General features: G+C 38.7%; 1 protein-coding gene across 3 annotated transcripts in view; it reads left to right on the top strand.

Moving 5' to 3' along the window:
• Positions 1–23,791, top strand: part of MSRB3 (methionine sulfoxide reductase B3) — a 186,786-nt gene extending 162,995 nt beyond the window's left edge. For all 3 annotated transcript variants that reach the window (XM_033221380.1, XM_033221381.1, XM_033221382.1), the window contains 2 exons: positions 10,274–10,371; positions 20,030–23,791. In XM_033221380.1, coding sequence (XP_033077271.1) covers positions 10,274–10,371; positions 20,030–20,197 — 266 coding nt within the window. In that variant the 3' untranslated portion in view covers positions 20,198–23,791. The remainder of the gene's footprint in view (positions 1–10,273; positions 10,372–20,029) is intronic.
• The last annotated feature ends 443 nt before the right edge of the window (positions 23,792–24,234 follow it).

The raw sequence follows: 24,234 nt of genomic DNA, 5'->3' as shown, positions 1-24,234 counted from the left end.
ACAAAAACTAGCTGGGCGAGGTGGCGGGCGCCTGTAGTCCCAGCTACTCGGGAGGCTGAGGCAGGAGAATGGCGTAAACCCGGGAGGCGGAGCTTGCAGTGAGCTGAGATCCGGCCACTGCACTCCAGTCCGGGAGACAGAGCGAGACTCCGCCTCAAAAAAAAAAAAAAAAAAAAAAAAAGAAAATTAGCATGTTAACTGTTTTTCAGTGTACAGTTCAGTGGTATGAAATACATTCACATTGTTGTGCAATCATTGCCACCTTCCAATTTCAGAACTCTTTTCATCCTGTAAAACAGAAACTCTGGACCCCTAAATAATAATGCCCCTTTCCATCTTCCCACCATCCCCTGGCAACTATCATTCTACTTTCTGTCTCTGTAATTTTCACTGCTCTAAGTGGGAAGTTATTATCTTTTAATTAAGTCAAATATTATAAATAGAATGTAAATAATGAAATATGTGATATTTTCTTTATAATTCATTTAAGAAATATTTCCATGAGCTTGGTGTTGACGTTGTAGTAGTTAATTAAGTAATCATGGTCTCATAGTACTTAGTGAAAGAAGCAAACATCAATAAAAAATTACCCATATAAATAAATAATTGCAAACCATTATACATGGCTTGAAAAAAAAGTACTTCTGGGTGCTGCAAACATGTGTGACCTGGGAACCTGACCTAGAATTAAAGCTCTGGATTAATTTCTCCAGACATATTGATTGAGCACCTACTTTGTGTCAAAAAGCAAAACAGATTACAATGGTCACTTAAAGCATTACAGCCATGACTCTCAGTTTGGTGGACCACAAGATATTAGGAACAACAAACCAATCAAAAATAAAATATTCTTGTATTCTTTCTTCAAATATGGCTTCTGTTCAGTATCCTTTGGAGCATTTGAGTAATGCTTAAGATTTTTTTTAACAGTTCTAAATATTTTTATATCACTAATTTTATTGCAAAAATTCCATTAGGAAAGTAATATTGTGACATTTGAACATTTCAGAAAACACAGAAAGATCAGATGAGTGATAGGGACCTTGATTCAAAATATCTTAAAATAAACCTCATTGTGTTCTTCCTGTAGCCTTCCTTCCCTGCAAGCTGTAAAAGAGTAGTCTCTGTTCACTGTCTCTTCTTCACTATACTTTCCAATCTAATACTCATTGTTGAAATCTGCAGTGTCTCTCAGGTCTTACTTAACGTGTCCTTTCTGTAGATTATGTGACTGCTGTCTGTCCTCCATCCTTAAGCAATTTTCTCTTTTTTCACACTCTGTCCTGATTCCCTTGTCCTCTTCCTATTTCTTGAAATGCTCTCTTTTCTTTTCCTCTACTGACTGTTATTCTTTTGCTCAACATTTAAATACCTGTCTGGTTCTCCTCTCCCTTTATATTCATCCCTCCTACATATCCTTATCCAGGACCTTACTGTCTTTTATGTTCTGATGACTTTCCAATCTGCATCTAGAGCTTGGCTCTCATTTCTGAGCCCACATATTCCTTTGTCTCCTAGATCTACAAGAAACTGATTTTGTTATTTTCTCTGTAAAAATGTATCTCTAGCATGATTCAGCTAGTTACACAAGCTGGAAACCTAGTAATAATGTGATCCTGCCCTTCTTCACTGCCCTGCATGTACTGCAGTCACCAAAATCAGTAAATTTTGCTCTCTTGATTGCTATATAAACTCTCTCCTACTTCCCAGTCCCATTAAAGCTTTATTATTTCTGTTCCAGTGTAGTCTCTCATCTGATGTACACATTTCCATGTTCCCTCTTATCCCGAATCCCTCCAGCCTGCTTTCAGAACCATTTTTCTAAAATACAAATTTGATCATGTTACTAGGCTGCTTAAAAGCCTTCAGGTGGCCCCCAATCATCATTTTATCCAGAATGCCCCTGGCAGCAGTGCCACCACCATTTACAACTACTGGGTTCCTGGACAACTAGATGAGAAAGCAGGGCAACCGGTTAACCAAAATAAAGTTAATTTTTGAATAGTACATTGCATTTAAATTTTATTTGCATTTTTATCTGCATGAATTTTTAGAGTCTATAGGTTTATGCTAATTTTATGTATATTCTAAATTCCCTACTTTTCAAGATCTATATATATATGTATTTTGTTTTTTGTTTTTGTTTTTTGAAACAGAGTCTCACTCTGTTGACCAGACTGGAGTGCAGTGACATGATCTCGGCTCACTCTAACCTCCACCCGCCAGGTTCAAGTAATTCTCCCACCTCAGCCTGCAGAGCAGCTGGGACTACAGGCATGTACCACCACGCCCGGCTAATTTCTGTATTTTAGTAGAGATGGGTTTCACCATGTTGGCCAGGCTGGTCTTGAACTCCTGACCTCAGGTGATCCACCTGCCTTAGCCTCCCAAAGTGCTGGGATTACAGGTATGAGTCACCGTACCTGGCCAAGATAAATATTTTAAGTATCATTTTTTATTTCTGATACCTCTTAATAAAGCTGAATGAGGCATGGGAGAATGTTTGCCAAAACCAGTGATTTTCTTTTTGTCATATTTACTCTTTGTCTGAACTGAACTAGTTTGCTTCTTGACACTACTGTTTGAAGTAATGAAATCATGTCATCAGCATAAAGGGGGACACGTTCTTATATTTGCAATGGCAGGAGGGAAGAAATACAAGAAATTCTCAAACAATACCAAGCAAATATAAACTTGAAAAGTGGTCTAAGAAATTCCTTTCCACTGAACTAGGCAATGAAGAGACCGTTCTAACCTACTGATTCTAACTCAGATGCCATTGCAGATGTCGTAAAAGTTTGTGTTAATCTCATACAGCTAACCCATAATCCATTTTTAGCCACAGAGTGAAATCTGATCCAGTTAAAGCTGCTAAAACTTACACTGATTTTGATATTTTTTATCATTAAGGCTTTTAAAATGTATTGTAGTTAGTAGAAACATTACGATGCCTCAAATTTGTTGCTTCTTCAAATAAAATATTAGATCAAGAGACTAATGTCTGCAGTTTATTAAAAAGAAATCTTACCTTCTTATTCAAGATGATAAACTGAGCATACATGTTTGTTTCCCCTCTCTCACAAGAGACCTCTTTAAAAATGAGAGTAGGAAAAAGAAGAGGAGGAGTAGAAGGAGTAAAAGTAGAAGAAATCCACTGCAAAGAGAATTGGAGTGGGGTAGGGAGCCTTGAGTAGAAAAGGAAGCTCAAAGTATTCCCAAGAAAAAAAAAAATGGGTGGAAATGCATTAATGGGTATAACCGATTAAAGAAAGCTGCAGCCCAAAATATGTACAAGAGTTGTTGCAGATGCCCAACAGAATTACAAAAGGGCTCGGAACTCAATTCTTCAATTTGCAAGAGCAAAATGGGGGCCTGACAACAAGATGCTTAACTGAAAGTCTAAAGAACAACTAGACTAGTTTTATATTTTCCTTATCTTTGTATTTAGAATGACAGATCATTAGTTACCCACAAGAAAACAAGCCTGGAAGACTGCTCTCTTAAGATATTAAACAGCCTGTCTGGGATAATTGGGGCTGCTATTGAGGTGATGATATTCCAGAGTGAACCATTCCCCATTGAGGTATTCAGGGAACCCCAGGATGAAACCGTGTCCATCAGCAGCTGACGACAGCAGTCCTGGAGTTCTCAGGCAGCTTTTATATTCAGAGGAAAGGCTTGCTAAGGATACAAACCCATACTACATCTAATAGCAGAGAAAACCTCCATCAGATGTGTAGGATAACTGACCTTGGCCTCCATGTTTAAATAGGAACTGTTGATCAAAGATCCACAAAGACATATGAAGGAAACCAAGAACTTGAAATTTAAAAATCAAGATAAGGAGAATAATTGCCCCAGAAGGAGCAGAGATATTTTAGAGAATCATAGAAAAACTAAAATAAAACAACTCTCTAGTTAATATTCTCAGAAATATTTGAAAAGATACTTTGTTTATAAAATAAGATGATACGGTTACCAAGAAAGCCAGAGATCAACAATAATGTGAAAAAATAAGTTGTCAAAAAAATACCTACAATTCAATGCCATTTATATAAAATTCTAAACATTTAAAACAATATATATTGTTTCTGGATATAGACGTATGTAGAAGATGAATCAAAATCAGTGTGGGAATGGTAGGTAAGTAATTGTCTTTGGAGTACTAGGAGGCATAAGAGTAGGGAACAAGGTTAGAGGCAGATCTGCTGTAATTGTTGGAGAAAGAGGGGAAGAACGAAACCTGAAGCCAATATAGAAAACAAGGTAATATCTGTGAAACCTGGGCAGTGAACATCTGTTAAATTGTGGACACCTAGTCTATTATTTGTACACTTTTGCATATGCTTGAAATGTTTGTAATTAAAAACTCAAAAAGTAAAACTTTGAATACAGAAGTTTGTACAGTTGTGTAATAAAGTCATAATCCAAACAAAAATAAAAAGAGGCGTGGCATGCCTTTTAACAAGTGTTGCTGTGAAAAAATGGAAAATCAATTTGATTTTTGGTCTCCTAGGATTGCTTGTTGCAGTAAGGATTTGGCAAAATAATACAAATAATGTTGCTTAATTTTCAACTCTTAGAATCTATAGAAAAGCACGGAAGACTTAATTATGGTTGGTCTTTGGAATGGGGCAAAGGATAGGTGGAGGGAAGATGAGGGTGCCAAGGAAGATGAGAGTGGGGAGCCGAATGCTATTATCTTAAGCTACTAAATATCTACTTAAGCTAGATATTCATGCATTTGGTTGTTCATTTATGAGATAGTTTTTTTGGAACACCTTTTATATAGCAGGTACTTTTTTAGTTTGTTGCCAGTACAGTGGTAAATGAAACAAACTCTCTGCTTTTATTTTTACTTACATTCTAGTTCAAGAGGCAGACATTACCCAATGAGGTTTTCAAGAAATTAAAAATAACCTAAATATTAAAAGATTGGAAAGGGGAATGGAGGGGAGATTATGTAGGTATGAATGCTAAATCTTAATCTTTCATAAGAAGAAATCAATTCATAATGTCTAAAATGTCACTGTGCAATGATGGAAATGTTCTATGTCTATGGAAATCTTGGTGGAAATGTTCTATATGTATATCTGTGCTGTCTAATATGGTCACGATTAGCTACTTGTAGCTGTTGAGAACTTGAAATGTGGCTAGTGTGACTGAGGAACTGTAATTTTATTTAAGTTTAATTAATTCAAATTTAAACAATGACATGACTGATAACTACTGTATTGGACAGCACAGGTTTAAAATGAAATAATCAAGAGACAGCAGCATAAGCATATTTTTAAAGAATTAAACAGAAAATCTGTTTATCATGGTTTCCTGTGGGTATGGCGAAACTGACAGGGAGTGTTTCATTATGAGCCATCTTGTTTGATTTTCTACCACATGCACATATTTGGTTGATTACCACTTAAATTTTTGGAAGACTATATTGCAACCAAATGGGTCTTTGAAGGGGAATAAAGAATCAGTTTTTAAATGAGATACAAGTTATACTTGAAGCATCAGTTGAAGTGAATATTAAATAATTTGGCAAGAGTCAGGGCTCTAAGCTTCAAACAATTCTTGTTAGCAGGGGGACTACACAGAGTTGGATTATTTATTTTGAGTTAGGTAATAAGGTAAATTGTGATCAGTGAGGTTAGCAGATTCCAGCTACAAATAATCTGAATACTAGAAATTTTGAAATATGGCCTGGAATTAGAGAGCTGTGAGGACTGACACACACACAAATAAGGACCTATACCTCCAGCTTGTCTCATCAAAACTGTGCTAAAATATGCATCAGCATTATTGAATCATCACCCAAACCCAGTGAGATTCGTTGTGTTCAAACTTACTTTACATTTGAAAATAACAAAAGATGTGTAATTATCTTTCAATTCAGTAAGTTCTCATTCGTGAGTAGTTTCTGCTAGGTTCTACAGGTGAGTCATGTAGCTGACTACCAAGGTTTCTAATACTTATTTTAGGGTGGGGAAGGATTAGGGGGAGTGGAAGCTGAATAGCAGTTCTTGTTAAATTAAGAATAGGACAATGAGGGCCACATTTTCTAGACATGATACAGATAGAATTGGCTTCAACTTGTTTACACTCTGTTGCTTACTTTAACAACATGTTTCACAGATTTTTTTAAAGAAGGTGGGATTGATTGGGATGGAGAGCTAAGAAAGTTTTCCTTATGAGGCAGCTGGCATGAAGCATTTAGAATTTGTCAACAGAATACTACTGGAGAGCTATGCCATTATTCAATTATGGGCTCAAGTAGACTTGAAACAGATTTATTAAGCTACATTATGGGTTGGAGGGGGAATAATTATTTATACTGCAATCTAAAACAATCCATTCTAGTGTAGATGATATAGCAAGCACCAAAGAAGCTACAACAACTAATCTGGATCACTTGCTCTTATATTTGAGATGAAGATGAGCATATTCTGGAGTTGCTTCACATGATATGAGTAGTGTGATATTATATCTGCAGATGAGTGTGGCCTGATGGGTGAATAAAATTGAGGCAGAACTGCCATATTTCAACCTGCCTGCTTCAGTTGTACTACATATATTTATTTGCTATCTGGAGATGGGAATTCTTTGAGGGGTGAAACTATTTATTGAAAATAAGGCATCCTTGATAATAATAGGCTAATATCTAAAATGTACAGTTTATATTATTTGAAATGAAATTATAATAGGCCTAATCCAGTGTCATCAAATAGAAACTAAGGGATGTATTGGGGGTGGGGTGAACTGACACTGCTTATACAGGTTTTCACATGACTTTTCTTTTAAAAAGTGCATGGAATGCATCCAAAACAAATAATGTTTTGTTAGAAGACCAAAAGGAAAATCCTAGAGAAAGGAGGATGGATTATCTTTCTTTAATGTCAAAACTGACATAAACACACTCCCCTTCCCCCACCCTTTTGCTCAAGATAATTTTCTCTACAAGACGCAGATTGCTTCAGTCTTTGCCTATCACCCTTTGAAGCACTTTCCTTATTATTAGGAGTGGGGGCAAGGTTTCCTTTGAGGATTTTTACAGCAGTGAAGAGTTCCTTCTTTAAATACTTTCACATGATGAGGGAATTCCGTTTTCAAAGTGCTGTCATCACTGTGGCTTCTCTGCCATAAGACAATTTATTATTGTGGGAAGGTCCTTCTTAGTTTGATTGTCATTAAGTACTTACCTTTCTGATGTACTCTTTGTATAGAATGTCACTTTTTCTGAGAAATCTAGCAAAGCAACTCAGCATTCTCCTTTGTTAACCTGATTGGCCAAGTTAGCCATGATTCTCTTTTGAAATGTGTGTTCCACCACAGGGAGTTACAGTCTCCAGCATGGTTTCTCCTGCCCATCTCCACTAATCAAGATTTGGGTTGACATATTGAATATTCCATTTTGAAAACTGCCATCTCTTCTACAGGGCAAAGGGAGATTGTGAGTTTTGGGGAGTTTTGAAATATCTTTATTTATTTTTATTTTTTGAGTGTCTCTTCTAATGTTTAAATAATGCCATGGTAAACAACAAACTATTCAAGCATCAACAGTTTCCCAGAAACACTGAAATCTTTTGAGACATGCACTCTGTTTCAACCTCCCTCATCCTGCTCTATTCTTGAATATAGTTTTCTGGAAAATCCTGTGCGTATCTAATTCAGGTAGAAAAAATTGAGGAAGAAAGTAGAACATAAGAAGAGAGTCCTGAAGTCAGAGTATTCATATCCTAGTTTTGGCTTTGCTACTTACTGCCTGTGTAACCTTGGCAAATAACTTATCCTTCTGCTCCCTCCCACCCCCAAAACCTTGTAAAATGAGTGAACTATATGAACTTCATGTTTCTCCTCTCCTAAATACAAAAGAAGTAAACCTCTTCCCTACATAAAGAGGCTTAATTACAGTGATTGAGCCAAGTTGGATACTGCAGTGAGAAACTAGCATTGACATTTCCTAATTTAGTCTGTAAGGAGTATGATTTTATTCTTTCTCTTTCTTATGGAACTCTCTGATGTGCTGTAATTGTTTATCTCATTTGCTTATTTAAGGCTAACTGGAAATCAGTTTAAGAAACATTTGAGTTGTGCCTTTGTACTGGACACTGTGTTAGGCAATAAGAATACTCAGGTCAATGAGGTTAGACTCTGCCTTCAAGGTGTTCACTAACTAGTTAGGGAGGAAGGCATGAAAATAAATTACAAATCCAGGGTGATGTCTAGAACAAGATAAATAAATATAAGATGCAATGTAGCATAAAGGAAAAATATATGTGTGTATATCTATTTCTCTATACCTATTTTGAATTCTAGGAATAGGACTATGTGGTGCTGGAGTAAGGTAGCTTTATAGTAAATTTAACACAACAACAAAACTCCTAAACCTGTTTGCCTGTTTACTACTAAATCAAGTGTGTCCCTCCATAATATTAGTTGCCTTAAATTGCAATTAAATGAGTTATGCCCTTGAAGGTTAAAAAGGAAAATACAGAATGTTTTCTTTCTTTTCATAGATAAATGACTTTATTTTTCAATGTCCTCAAATATCACCATTAAACCTGTTTTCACTAGCAATTGGCACTTCTATTATTAACAAAGAAGAACCCCTAAATGTGTCAAGTAACCATTGTGAACCAAATATTATAGCCTGGAATATATTGAAATTCTCTTTAGAATTTAGAAAATGGGAAGATACTCATTTTCTTAAGAATACTAGTATGTCTCAGCATAATTAATTTTTGTGAAAGGTTATAGTCTGGAAGGTTAAGATTTTCCTGGTGCTTTGTAGCAATTTTGAGATCAAATCAAGGAATTAGAAAGTGTTAAAACTCTCAGTGTTACATCTAGCACTGACTATCAATACTATACTCTTGCACTGTGGGAGATGAGGGAGCTTGGGAGATTTGGCCTAATCTAATTTGTTTTGTTTGAAACTGCAAATCATGTTGTTGAAGTTTGCATTCTGTTTTCTTTCAATAGGTGTGTTAACACAAAGCACCAGGTTCTTAACAGGCTTCTTCCTTTCTGCAGAAGTAAATTTGACTTGTGAAAAAGAAAAAAAAATGCACCAGCACTTCAGCAATATTGTCCCTCTTTCATCATTTTGGGGATTCAGGCTTCAGCTTAGTAACTCCAGACATATTTTGGGAAAACATAAAAACATGCCCATAAGTACTGAACATAAAACCTGACTGTACACTCAAAACATTTGTACAATCTTATGATCCATTTACCATCAAGTTTCTTAAAGTGTGCATATATTTTTAAAATCACTAGAATAAATAAAAATTGGAACTAGATGCTCTTTGAGACAAGGTGCTACCCAGAGATGTCTGAGGACTGATGCTCTATGAGTCGCCTATGAAGTGAACAAGCTTCTTGCCCATAAAAATAGATAGATGCTACGATTTCCAGATAGCCCTTGTTCCAGGAAATTAGATGAGGATGGTGACAACAGGATAGTTGTTTTTTTAAAAAAATATTTTAACTATCTAAACTAAGTACTGAAAAAGCTTGCTTTCTAAGGAGACATGGAATAGTTGAAAAGTTAACAGCCGGCCGGGCGCGGTGGCTCAAGCCTGTAATCCCAGCACTTTGGGAGGCCGAGACGGGCGGATCACGAGGTCAGGAGATCGAGACCATCCTGGCTACACGGTGAAACCCCGTCTCTACTAAAAATCAAAAAAAAACTAGCCGGGCGAGGTGGCGGGCGCCTGTAGTCCCAGCTACTCCGGAGGCTGAGGCAGGAGAATGGCGTAAACCCGGGGGGCGGAGCTTGCAGTGAGCCGAGGTAGCGCCACTGTACTCCAGCCCGGCGAAAGAGCAAGACTCCGTCTCAACAAAAAAAAAAAAAAAAAAAGAAAAGTTAACAGCCAGACCAACTAATTGTGTTTTGGAAAACATCATAATGGAAGATTCTTGGTGCTTCAGGGCCATGCCCAGTGACTCTGAAGACAAGAGAAAGAGTGGTAAGAGAGAACCTTCTAAGTGCAAGGATGCTTTAGAAAACTATTGGATGGTCTAAGAATGTCTCATGAAGCAACAAACCCCAGTGCAACTGTAATCTGAATGTGAGGAAGGCGTTAAAAAATTACTGTACTCTTGTAAAATATGTTTTCCTTCAGCTTTTGACCTTTCTTTTTTTCAGGTTGAAAAGTTAAACATACACTTAGGATTTTCATTATTTGCTTAATATTCTTTAAAATGCATTCTAACCCAAGGCTATGTATCTTTCGTCTCTGCTTTGGTTCTTGTGCCTGCTGTGCCCCAGGTTGGCCTTCATTCCACGATGTGATCAGTTCTGAGGCAATCACATTCACAGATGACTTTTCTTATGGGATGCACAGGGTGGAAACAAGCTGCTCTCAGGTGAGTTCATCCTTTCTGAAAACCCAATACGCTGCTCCCTCTGCATTGCAAACACTTTCAGGACTCCTGGTTATGCTAAATATAGCAACTAAAGCCAAGTGACTGGTCACAAGAAGGACAGACAAGCTTGACGAAGTCTATATGAAGTCCGAGGGATGCCTATGTTCAGGTGTTTAGCAAGTCTAGTGGAATGTTAAGGCCGGCATAATAGCTCATGCCTGTAATCCCACACTTCGAGAGGGACGAGTGGGGAGGATCACTTGAGGCCAGGAGTTCAAGACCAGTCCGGGCAACATGGTGAGACCTCGTCTCTACAAAAAATATTTTAAAACTTAACAGAGCATGGTAGGCCGGGCGTGGTGGCTCAAGCCTGTAATCCCAGCACTTTGGGAGGCCGAGACGGGCGGATCACGAGGTCAGGAGATCGAGACCATCCTGGCTAACACGGTGAAACCCTGTCTCTACTAAAAATACAAAAAAATTAGCCGGGCGAGGTGGCGGGCGCCTGTAGTCCCAGCTACTCGGGAGGCTGAGGCAGGAGAATGGCGTAAACCCGGGAGGCGGAGCTTGCAGTGAGCTGAGATCCGGCCACTGCACTCCAGTCCGGGCGACAGAGCGAGACTCCGCCTCAAAAAAAAAAAAAACCAAAAAAAAACAAAAAAAACAGAGCATGGTAGCAATATGCCTGTAGTTCTAGCTACTCAGGGGACTGAGGCAGGAGAATCGCTGGAGCCCAGGAAGTCGAGGCTGCAGGGAGCTGTGATCATGTACTGTATTCCAACTTGGGCAACAGAGCAAGACCCTGTCAAATAAATAAATAAATAAACAAACAAATAAAATAAAATAAATGCCAGTTATTGGCTTCACTACTATTAAACAAAATCAATGGTAGGAAAAAATCATCTTCAATTGGCTCAGGAAAGTGAAGAGTGGGCTGTTCCTGGGGCATATGAAGATTTCATTATGTGGCTTTGTATAACCTGATATTTTGATAATCTCCCTCTCCTTGCAGTTCTGTGTACCCACTGTTCAGTCAGAATGCCTCTAATGGCAGTGATCCAAAGACAATCAAGGAAGACCTCAGAAATCGCTTTTTTTATGTGGGTGTGAGGAAGGTGGTTGAAGAGAGGCTGTGGGAAGTGAAAGTTCAGTGGTAGGTCAGCTATATGAGATAAGGTAATTCCTTTTCTGCTTCTCCTGATATACAGACATCCTCATTTCCAATAATTTTCTAATTAGTTCTGTCTATCTGCTCTAACCAAATTAATGCTGGCTCTAAGGAAGCAAATGAGCATGTGTTGAGGAGGAGGCAAAAATAGTTAATCTGACACCCACAATCGAGATACTTGAACTTGTGGGTATTTTGTGCTTAAACACAGAGACATAGAATCTCCATCTACGTGGAATAAGAGCAGCTGCATATTCTATGGAAGTCAGTCTTGTTCTTTTAATCTGCTTTAAATAAGTGAAAAGTAAAGTTTGCAATATTGTGGCATTGAAAGTTATTGACCCCACAGGGTATTTTGTTGGGGAATCTGTTGGACATATCAGAGGTACAGGGGCATGATCAGGCAGCTGTAATAGCAAAGTGATTGCCATATGGGCCTCCCTCTGCATTCTTTACCTGCCCTTTATCCATTTTTCTTTAACCCCCTCCACCAGGCACAAGATTTTTAGGGAGTAGGTGGCATATTTACTACCAAGTAGGGAGGGAGATTGGTTTGAACCTAACCATCTGATGAATTTTTGTTTTTATTTAAGAAAAAAAAGACTGGCAAGTTTCCTGTCCTCCAAGTGTGAGGACTGCTCTCTCCCTTGAAAATTAGACTTCATATTTTATCTGAATCACTTTTCAGCTCACTCTTGTTTCTCAGAATGGAGTCTCTGATGATAATAGTGGAACTTTCTGGTGCTGGGTTTTACCCACAGAGGGTCTAATGTAATTGGACGGGTTTAGTGTGGGGAGCAGCATTTTTAAAAGCTCCTCTGGTTAATGCTCACAATAACCTTCTGAGGTAGGTACTTTTTTTTCTCTGTTATGTTACAGTTGAGGAAACTGACGCACAAAGAGAATAATTAAACTTGGGTCAGTTTCTGTGGATTTAAGTGGCGGAGCTGAGACTTGAATTAGGGTACTCTCCAGAGCTCTTTATGGTGCCCAGATAGATAGACAGCTTGAAAAGAGTCATTAAAATTTAAAAATCCCATGATCTTCCAGCAGCTGGCTTAATGCAGTTTAGTTTTGGGGATTTTTTTTGTTTTTTGTTTTTGAAATGGGGTTTCACTCTGTCGCCCAGGCTGGAGTGCGGTGGCACAATCTTGGCTCACGGCAACCTCCACCTGCTGAGCTCAAGCAATCCTCTCACCTCAACCTCCCAAGTAGCTGGTATCACAGGTATGCACCACCACACCCGGATAACTTTTTGTAATTTTGGTTGAGACGGGGTTTCACCATGTTGCCCAGCTGGTCTTGAACTCCCGAGCTCAAGTGATCCACTCGCCTCAGCCTCCCAAAGTGCTGGGATTTACAGGCATGAGCCACCGTGCCCAACCTGCAATTTAGTTTAAATTCAATTAAATTTGATCGATGATTTTATAACTGTCACAAAAAGGTAAACTATAAGTAGGATGGCTCACATTAATTTGTAACTTAGGTACACAGTAATTAGTAAAACTCTTTTAAGACTAATCGTTGTTTCTTTTCCTTTTCAAGCTACAAATGCTGTTACATGATTGTTTCTTTCTCGTTTTCACTCAGAACCCATTTTCAAACATTGAATCTTATGAAAACTAAATTTAAAAGGCACAGAAAAATGAAGCATAAGATATTAACTTTCCTTATGACCCTACTCTCCAATCTCTTTGTGACAAATTCTTATAATTCACTGTTGGAATAAACTTCTTTCTTTCTGTGTGCCAGTCACAGAGATAACATCAGTAATAGTCTAGGAAAGATCATTATTAAGATGTCCTACAGTGACCAAAGAGAAATGAAACCCACAAACAATGCCAAAATTAGGCATTCCTAAAAGAAGTCAAGCTAAACCAAGCATAGCTGTTGGCCCCGCAGTTAAAGCCCAAGGTGACTGTTCCTGTTCTTTCCTAACAGTTGTATGATGAACCATTACTGACCTGCTCCCTTCTGACTTCTTTTTCCACAACCTTCACTTCTCATATTTAGAAAGTGTTTGACCCTTTCTTAAATAGAACTCTTAAATTTAAAGAAAAGAGGGAGAGGAATTTGTTCTGCTAAGGCATGTATGAAAATACATACTTTGGAGTAAAGTAAGTTCCATGTAGGAGAGAATGAGGTTCCAGCACTAACGAATAGTATGTGTGCCATACACTTGCCCTTGTGGATGGAGGAGGGGGTGTCTGCCACCTAAGCACAAAAACAGCATACTGAATTCAAGTGGACTTGGTATCTTTCAATTTCTCTGTCTTTTATTTGTGTGTTCCATGCACATTTATTTTCCTTTTGTTTTATAATTTTCTTTCTTTTTTTTTTAAATTTTCCTTTTTCTCAGCATCTTTTTTTACCTTGACTTGATAAAATAAAAGATTTAATAGTTCCCATGCTAGAGTGATCACTTGTATTTTACTTCCTAGTTTCTCATTTTAGCACTATTTTTTCATTATCTGTTTGTCTTTTTTTACCTTATAGTTTTTCAGTTCATGTAGTCTCTTCTCCTGCTCAGAACTTCTCCTGTTTATTTTATTTTATTATTTTTTATTATGCTTTAAGTTCTGGGAAACATGTGCAGAACGTGCAGATTTGTTACATAGGTGTACACGTGCCATGGTGGTTTGCTGCACCCATCAACCCGTCATCTACATTAGGTATTTCTCCTAATGGTATCCCTCCCCTAGCCCCCAATCCCCCGACAGGCCCCAGTGTGTGATGTTCCCCTCACTGTGTCCATGTGTTCTCATTGTTCAACTCCCACTTATGAGTGAGAACATGTGGTGTTTGGTTTTCCGTTCCTGTGTTAGTTTGCTGAGGATGATGGCTTCCAGCTTCATCCATGTCCCTGCAAAGGACATGAACTCTTCCTTTTTTATGGCTGCATAGTATTCCATGGTGTAATTGACAAATGGGATCTAATTAAGGTAAAGAGCTTTTGCACAGCAAAAGAAACTATCATCAGAGTGAACAGGCAACCAACAGAATGGGAAAAAATTTTTGCAATCTATCCATCTGACAAAGGGCTAATATTCAGAATCTACAAAGAACTTAAACAAATTTACAAGATAAAAAACAAACAAATCCATTAAAAAGTAGGTGAAGGATATGAACAAATACTTCTAAAAAGAAGACATTTATGCAGCCAACTTCTCCCATTTTTTAAGGTTTTATTTTATTTTATTATTATTATTATTATTATTATTATTATTTTGCTGGTGAGATAATGTGGGAAACTTATCTGGTTTGTTCTCTTTCTAAAATTATTGTTGTATTTTTGATTTACGTGGCTTGTCTTTTCTCTGGACTGAATTGCCTCAATATGTTTTGTGTTATAAAAAATCTATTCAATGCTTTTAGTGTATTGTAGGCATTTTCTGTCAGATATGTTATGTGGTGTATTTCTCTCCTTTTGGTAAAGATGGAGTATTTAATACGAAGAACCTTTAACTGCCAACTTCTACAAATGAACTGAGTTTTCATGGACAAAACGTAAATCGACTCAACCTGATCAGCAGTTTTTCTTTTGGTTCCTACCTAATTCTCACTTTAGTGCTTAGGATTCTTTTTTTAAAAAAAATTGTGGTAGGGATGACACCATGCATGCAGTGAATTGGCTTCATATTTGCATAGGAATTGTAGACTCACTGAGAGCCAATATCCTACCACCTCTTTACAGTACATTGTAAAGAGGTTTGTCCGTGTGTCCAGTGGCTTCTCAGATAATGTTTTTAGTAAATTTTTACTGAGAGAGTTAAGATTGGTTCAGTCCTGTCACCACTTTTTCTAGAAGTCTTGCAGTGAGGTCTAAAAGAATTGTTGTGTAGGAAATAGCACACTGCCTAATCTTTGCATTGACAGCATTGAAAATAAGCAAGGGTAGGAGAGATTCTTCACTGTCTTCATTATAATTGCTGCTTATGGGTACCCTGTTATATTCTGATTTTGGTTGCAATTGTATGAGTTCTCCTTTGTTATTCCACCTACTGAATTGAGGAATTACATTTCAGTTATCTCTTCCAAAGAGGATCTTCATCTTAAATTTACTCACTTTGGTGGGCACATGTATTTTCCCTCCAGCTGCAGCCATTTTGTAACAATTTTCAGCTATAAAGAATTTTCCTTAATTTAATTTATATTTTCAACTAGTGATAAAATACATTGCTTCTATTCCAGTTTCACTGACTACTATTAATAATTATTTGACAGCCTCTCCCTAATCCTCCAACCCCAGCCTGTTAAGCAACGTTTTGTCAGGAGTTTAAATTCAGTGCAAAGAGGTTAGATTTCCACAGTTTAACCTGTAGTTCAGTGAAGTAAGTTCCTTCTAGAGTACTTGGGGAATTCATCCCTCTTCAGATCAAAATTCTACATCTGGAGCAAATGGGAGACTAATAAATCACTTAACTTTTTGTAATATTCTTTGCGGAAACCATCAGAAATCTGAAATTGCCCGTGTTGGAGTCTATTTATGAGTTCTGCTATTACTGCTTGAGTCTATGGTGTAGTCCCTTAAGTTTGTTTAAGATCATTATTAATTTGTTCTAAGTCAGCCAAATCAACAGAAAGGTAAATATGCACCAATAGAAAATATTTTTCAAAAGTTAAGTAGTTTTTGGTAAAAACTCCAAACCTTATTAATTTTCTACAGATGACAACTCACATATTGCTGATGATTAAAGATACACATATGTTACAATAGGGCTTCAGACTCACAGCCATCTCTCTTTTTCTTGATCTTTCAGTAAAATCATAATGCTAAACTGGTGACTTCACAGTCATTTCCTTGGCAAAAGATTAATATCACAAGCACAGAGGAAAAAAAAACCCCCACTTACACACAAGTGTCTTCAATAACACTGGGAGAAAATAGAATACTACTGGCAAAGTAAATTGCTTTTCTTAAAACTTCCCATCCTGCCCCATGTGCCCAAGTGTAAAAGCCCTGCTTTGAAAATGCTTCATTTCATAGATCAAACACTTAAGAGAAAATGACAATAATAAAGCCCAAACATCCTAGGAATAGCTAGGAGAAAAACCTCCAAGACAGTGGGAAATACATCAGTGCAGAAAAATGTAACTGTGTTGAATACACTATTTGTGTTTCTTATGTATACAATTGAGAACTGCAGTCAGATTTTAAGGAATTATGTTAAATTTGATGCTCAAACACTTATTTTAGGGGGTCCTTTCCCTTGGTTCTCTGCAGATTCTTTAGCTGCCAGCGTTTCTGAGTAGGAGGTTTAGGTGACAAAGGATTCTTGTGAGAATTCAAAGTTTTTCTTTTAAACAATCATCTGATGCTCTTCAGAATGAAGACCAGAATATTCAGGTACATTTACCTGAGAAATAAAGAAACACACACATAACCATTAAAAATAACGTTCAAAATGCACACTAAAGATTCTATCCTGAAATAAATCATTAACAGCAGGTCTCAGAGATTTCTTCATCCGGCAACCAGTTTGTTTCAGTTACAACCAGTTGTGCTGAGAGACCCTAACACATTGCCAGTTGGCTGGGGCCTGGGAGGCAGAGCTTGCAGGCAGCTAAAAGAAACAGTGTATCTCTGGCAACTACCATTTATCCTCCCAGCTTTCCCAGGACTAGAAGCTGCAAAGAATGGGCTTCATGCGCATCCTCTCAGGAAGGAGCCTTTAAGGCTTGTGCGCTTTTCAGAGAACCCAGGTAACAGTCCTTTCTGGGAGACTAGGTTTACCTGGGAGGAGGCACGAATGGCACTGCGTGGTTAGGCTTCCCTCAGACAAATGGCTTTGTTGGCAGTGGGGTGGGCATGTATGTGGTGCCACAGATACAGATGAACACCTTTCTATGTTTTGAGATGATGTTACTCCCTCAGTAACCTAAGGCTGCTGTGAGTCTTCCAGAACACCCTGTGGCAAGTATAATGAAGCCATAACTATCATTTTCAGGGGACTCAATCTGTTTCTGAGGATTTTTCTACCCCCATCCTCAACCCATATATTTGTTAGCAAATGGTTTTCATTGTCTTTTTCTAACTGTAATTTCTCTTCCTCACTTCTTTTTCTTTTGCCTTGTATTAGGGACACACCTAGAATCAGTGTTTTCCTTTCTATTTAACCAGAATACTAGTTCCAGATTAGCAAATGAAACTACAGGTTGAAAAGCCAGTTCAACAGATTCAATTACTGTAATTTGGATTTTGAAAATATGATTTGGGAAATTAAGACTATGTAACTTATTCTTAAACATCTTCAAATATATCCTTACCATGCTTTATTTTTGGTGTAGAATAAATAGAAATATTTTCTAAAGATGCTCAAGAGATTATTAGCAAAGGCAATATCACTTATTTTTCCCAGATAGCTGCGTTCTCTCATTAAACACACACACACACACACACACACACACACACACACACCCCTAAGGCTTGTGGGTATATGAAAACTTCATCTCTTAACTGCCAAGTGATCCAAGTGCTGGAGCTGCATCTGAGATCAGTAATTGTGCACACACACTGGTCACCGAGAGCACTAGTTCCCGTTGGACAGCACCTTGACTCTTTTGGCAGGCAGAAATGGGTGTTTCCTGTGTCCATTGGGCAAGCATATGTATTTTTACTGGTTCATCTTAGCTGTGGATGCCTAAAAATTTGGCATCAATTGTTTATAGAAAGGAAAAGCAATCTGAGCTGTCAGCCTTGATATTACCTAAACCTGCATAGAATGTGGTAAAATAATACAGGATTTGTTTTTTAGGCCTGTTTCATATTTTCTAGGCAATAGATCAAATCAGTTCAGGGTTCATTTTTAGCTCTCTAATAAACTGACAGAGTTTGCTGGCAGTGAAATGAGAATGCACTTTTAACATGGAAGTGCCATACAGTCAAAGTTGCTATTTCTGCTATTTATTAATAACTAGGGAACGCTTGAGAATTGAGCTTAGCATGTTCAACAGCGAAACTAAGATTCTAGTGCTTTTCATTGTAATGAGCACCTTCCCTCATTTTTCTCTCTTCATCTCCATTTGGTATCTCAGCCCCAGTCCCTTGTCAATTCATACTCTTCCCTTGAAACTTATAAGTAAGTGTTGTATACACCAAACCAGCACAGTGAGAATTAACGAATCATTGATATGCTTTTTCTCTCATACTCTTACCTAAATCTTGACTCTTCCCTGTCCTCAAAATGCCCTCCCCTAGAGATACACTTCCTCCAGGTCCTTATTCCAAAGTCACCCCAGGTAGGCCTCTTCTCACCACCCTAACATTTCATATCACCTTCCTTTTTTCCTCCCTTAGCATTGCTTTCTACCTTCCATGCTTTATAGTTCACTTGTTTCCTTGTGTACTGTCTGTCTCTCCCATTAGAATGTAAGCTCTATGAGGCCAGGGATTGTTGCCTGTACTCCAGAGTGTACAACAGTGCCTGGCATATAGCAGGCACTCCATTAATAAGTGAATGAATGGAAGTCATTTACCCCAGGCTTTGGTTTCTTTGTTGCATGATAAATGATGGATTTTCATAGCCTGCTTGAATATGGTGCACCAGTGTCTCCATTTCCTTCGCCCTGTCCCTGCTGGAAGAGGGTAGTAGATATCTAAGTGTGACATGTACTTTCATTTCCTGGAGCTGAACCCAGCATCAACGCGGTTAGTGTAGGGGTATTCACTGAGCCAGCCTTTTTGGAGAAACTTTCTCTGGGCTGGATTTCTCTCAAACACCAACATGATGCTCCTTCTGCCTCTGTCTAGACCTCATGTCTCTTCTTCTCCAGCTTTTTGAATAGTCAGTAAACTTGATTTTAGCTAAATAGCTTATTCCTTTTCTTTATATTATAGTTCATTTGGATAAAGAAGCCAACATGATACTCTACTTATTGGAAGCCAGGAAAAAAACAATTGTGTATGCTAGAGATGTTTCCTTTTGCTACATTTGCAGCTCTGGTGACTGTGACATAAATCCATTGAGCCTTGCCATTGCTTCGCTAGGTTCCAAGAACATCCAGTGCTTGTCTGATGTTAAGTTTTACTGCCCATGAAAGCAAACATCACCTCTGTCATGGCCAGTTAAACAGTATCTTTTCAGTGGACTTCTGCATATCTGAAACCCACCCATCCACAGCCAAAAGTAATGCCGGGGGAAAGATTTCATTCTGCCATGTTTCTTACAAGGAAAGATCAAGGGTCAACTTGATTCATAAAATTACTGCAGTCATTTTTCAGCCGGCTGAGAGACTTCACAGATCAAAAAATACAGTGGCTCTTAAACAATTTCTGATATGCACAATTCTGGTGTTTTTTATTCTCAGCATGTGGCTCAAAGCCTGCCAGAAACCATCTTTGTGGCTATTGACAGGCAGATTAGAAATCATCCACGATGGTTTCCTTCATTTCTCTACAGGCTGGTCATCCATTTAAACTGCTTAATGTGAATTCCTCTCAAAGCCTGCTTTGTACATGCTTTTCCCTGACCTTTTGTTCTTCTCTTGCAGTGTGGTGCTCACCTTGGGCACATTTTTGATGATGGGCCTCGTCCAACTGGGAAAAGATACTGCATAAATTCGGCTGCCTTGTCTTTCACACCTGCGGATAGCAGTGGCGCCGCCGAGGGAGGCAGTGGGGTCGCCAGCCCAGCCCAGGCGGACAAAGCGGAGCTCTAGAGTAATGGAGAGTGATGGAAACAAAGTGTACTTAATGCACAGCTTATTGAAAAAATCAAAATTGTTTATCTTAATAGATATATTTTTTCAAAAACTATAAGGGCAGTTTTGTGCTATTGATATTTTTTCTTCTTTTGCTTAAACAGAAGCCCTGGCCATCCATGTATTTTGCTATTGACTAGATCAATAACAGTTTATAGCTTTAGCAAATGGAGACAGCTTTGTGAAACTTCTTCACAAACCACTTATACCCTTTGGCATTCTCTTCTTTGAGCACATGGCTTCTTTTGCAGTTTTTCCCCCTTTGATTCAGAAGCAGAGGGTTCATGGTTTTCAAATGTGAAAATAGAGATCTCCTCTGCAGTGTAGAGACCAGAGCTGGGCAGTGCAGGGCATGGAGACTTGCAAGACACATGGCCTTGAGGCCTTTGCACAGACCCACCTAAGATAAGGATGGAGTGATGTCTTAATGAGACTGCTCAGCTTTGTGGAAAGTTTGAGCTAAGGTCATTTTTTTTTTTTTTTTCCTCACTAAAAGGGTGTGAAGGTCTAAAGTCTTTCCTTATGTTAAATTGTTGCCAGATCTGAAGGGGCATACTGAGTGTTGTGGCAGAGAAGTAAACATTACATCACTGTTAGGCCTTTATTTTATTTTATTTTCCATCGAAAGCATTGGAGGCCCGGTGCAATGTCTCACGCCTGTAATCCCAGCACTTTGGGAGGCTGAGGCAGGCAGATCACGAGGTCAGGAGATCGAGACCATCCTGACTAACACGGTGAAACCCCGTCTCTACTAAAAGTACGAAAAATTAGCCGGGCGTGGTGGTGGGCGCCTGTAGTCCCAGCTACTCAGGAGGCTGAGGCAGGAGAATGGCGTGAACCCAGGAGGTGGAGCTTGCAGTGAGCCGAGATCGCACCACTGCACTCCAGCCTGGGCAACAATGCGAGACTGTGTCTCAAAAATAATAATAATAATAGTACAAAAACTAGCTGGGCATGGTGGTGCATGCGTGTAGTCCCAGCTACTCTGGAGGTTGAGTCAGGAGAATTGCTTGAACCCAGGAGGCAGAGGTTGCAGTGAGCTGAGATCACACCACTGCACTCCAGCCTGGGCAACAGAGTGAGATTCTGACAAAAAGAAAAAAAAAAAAAGAAAAGAAAAAGAAAGCAGCATTGGAATATAAGACAACTGTAAAATATTGGGCCCCACTTGGTGTAAAATTCAAAAAGAAGAATGCCTGCCCATCACCTTTTTATAAGTCCTTCTCTCCACACCTAAAAGCAGCTGCAGTTGGAAGGGCATTTTGGTAAATTCCACTGTGTAAAATAAAATATTAGGGGCAACACACGTCATCAAGGCAGCAGGAATGAGAGAGAGCAGAGAAGATCAAGGATGAAGTCTTGAGTACTGAAAAATTCAGTCCTGGGCAGAAAAACTGACAGGACACTACAAGTAACAAACAGAATCCAAGTGGGGGGGCCTTTGTGCACGGAGCTCCAGGTGACCTCTGGAGAGACATGGGGATTCACATGGAAAGCTAAAATGGAAGCTCAAGTTTCATACTCAACACAATCTTCTGTGTGACAAGGGACAAGCTATTTAGCCTCTCTGTGCCTATTTCTTCATGTATAAACTGGGACTCATAGTATTTGTAAAATGTATTGATAACTCTCAGGGCAAATTCACTATATTGCTATACAGTTGAGATCAGTGTTGTAAAATTGAACTGATCTGGTTCTAATTGCCTCAAAGGCCAAAGCCCAGGCATTTGAAATGGAAAGAAGCAGAGAGGAGGCTGACTTAGCTGATTGATATGGAAACAGTTGGGCCAAGAGCCAGAATTTCCCTTTGTAGCAACACGGCTAGTTTTACTTTGAGAAGCTCTGCTCAGTTGCTTTATAACATTAAGTCTGGTGGAATGGATGTCACTGTGCACAATAAAGTTTTCACAAGTATAAACAATGGTGATATAAGTCAACATTGCTGTAGCCAGGTGTGAAGGTATGGTGTGTGATGATTGTACATCGTGTTTGTTGCTTTGGATGCTGATCTTGAATTGTAGTTTAAAATATGTATGTATTTTTGTAACTCTTTGAAAGCTTATGAAGACTGACAGCTTTCCTTGTAAACACTAAGACAAAAAAAGAAGAGGGACATTTGACAATTTTAAAGAAACAAGAAGAAATTAGAATGAAAAGCTGTGACAAACAGTGTCAGTGTGGCCATGTCCACATTCCTCCATGTCTCTCTCTACAGGCACCTCTCTTAGAAGCCCGACATCCTGGTAGACTCTTCATAGTAATGTACGCTTGATTCCAGATGAGCCCCAATCTTATCTGGATGCTGCGATAAGAGGTTTCTATCTGAGCATCCAGATGCTCCCTCAGATTCCAAGACATTTCACCCGAGGCCCTAGATTCACTCTGGAATTCGTACGCTTCACGTCTTTCTAGAAATGAGGTATAAAATTTAAGACCAGACCTCAGCCATCAGTGTCCAGACCATCCTGAAAGTCTTTCCCAACCTCACAGAGAAAGCCCTAGTATTTCCCAGTGACCCCAGGATTCCATGTTGGGGCGGCCAAAGAAATAGGTCTCTTCGGGCTTTGCCACAGCCTGCAGCCCATCCTTCAGAGGCACACACAGCACCTCTGGGCTGCTCCAGCTCTGTGGGATAGCCTCCCCTGGGGTCCGTGGGATGTGGGCCACAGTGTTGAGATAGACAAGGAGGATCAATCAGAGGCCTCTTCCCTCTCCACAGAGACTGGATTGTCATTGTTCCTTCATTTATGTTGCAGGGCTTAACATTTCACTCAAAAAAAGCCCCTCTTTTTCTAATCCTTAGTCTTTGTTTCAAGGAAAGCCAGTTTTTCTTTTACCACATTTTCCAGGACCAACTTTAAGAAAAACGCAACATCTATTGAAAAAAAGTGGGATGTATGCATGTGGTTTAATTCCAGATTGCTTTTGGGTTTAAGTGGTATCAAATTTCAGTATATTTCTGTCCTACGTGAAAGAAATATATTACTAAAATGTCAGTGAGCAATAATGTCAGCTGTCGAGCACTAGATTTATTTTTGCAGGATATGGAGTGCAATGAACTGAGTCAATATGGCGAGGTGTATGTGATCTGTGGGAGTTATGCCATTTAACATAGGAAGTGCATGGGACTTTCCCTCTCTGCACTCCAGCTCTTACTGTACCATTAGAAGATGCAAAAAGTACAGCCCTATGTTCAAACAGAATGGATCTGAAAAAAGCAGCAATATCTGTTGTATTAGAGAACATTCCCATGTGTTTAAACTCTTCACTTCTTAGATGCATTTAAATTCTTAATGCAAATGACGTAGCAATTTGAAAACTTCTCCATTTTAATTGTGTTTAAAATGTCTTGCTTTAAATACAAAAAAAATGGTAATGGGGATTACCTTTTGTTTTGAAGGTTAAATATTATTTTTGCCTTAGATAGCTTTGTAATAATTTTTCTCCAGACAGTTCAAAACTTTTGAAAAATGACATGAATTTTCATTAAAAACCCTTTTCCTATGTTTATTGTATACAAGAATTATGCAATAAAATTTCTTTATAAAAATATTTTCTTCTTTGATTCCTAAAGACTCCTTTTATTTTCAGCAGAGATACATGGACTAGAGTTCGTAGCAGACTGTTCTGTGTGCCTCCTTAATCAGCTGACAAGTCTGTAGTCTGTATAGAGAGCCTTTCATCTGATGCAGTTTTTGGAAGTTGGGTTTCTCACAGTAGGGTCAAGTCCAACTCTTCATACCACAGGCCCTGGGAGAGGCCTCCAGGGATCTGAAAGACTGGAGGAAAGGGAAACATTTGCAGAATTACTCAACCTTCACCTCACCTCAGCAAAATCTTCAGCAGCTTGTGTATGTTTCTTTGCTTAAAATGTGGATTTGGGAGTTCCACCATGAAAACTCTGTGGGTAAAAATGCAGGAATGATACCACGCTGATGCCTTGGCTTCTGTTAAAAAATTTGACAGGAAACTTATACTATCGTCGAGGATTGTTC

This window comes from Trachypithecus francoisi, unplaced genomic scaffold (assembly GCF_009764315.1).
Source record: "Trachypithecus francoisi isolate TF-2019V2 unplaced genomic scaffold, Tfra_2.0 Lachesis_group11, whole genome shotgun sequence".
Classification (NCBI taxonomy): domain Eukaryota; kingdom Metazoa; phylum Chordata; class Mammalia; order Primates; family Cercopithecidae; genus Trachypithecus; species Trachypithecus francoisi.
Note: the sequence above shows the minus strand (reverse complement) of the source record. Positions and strands in the feature narration are given on the sequence as shown.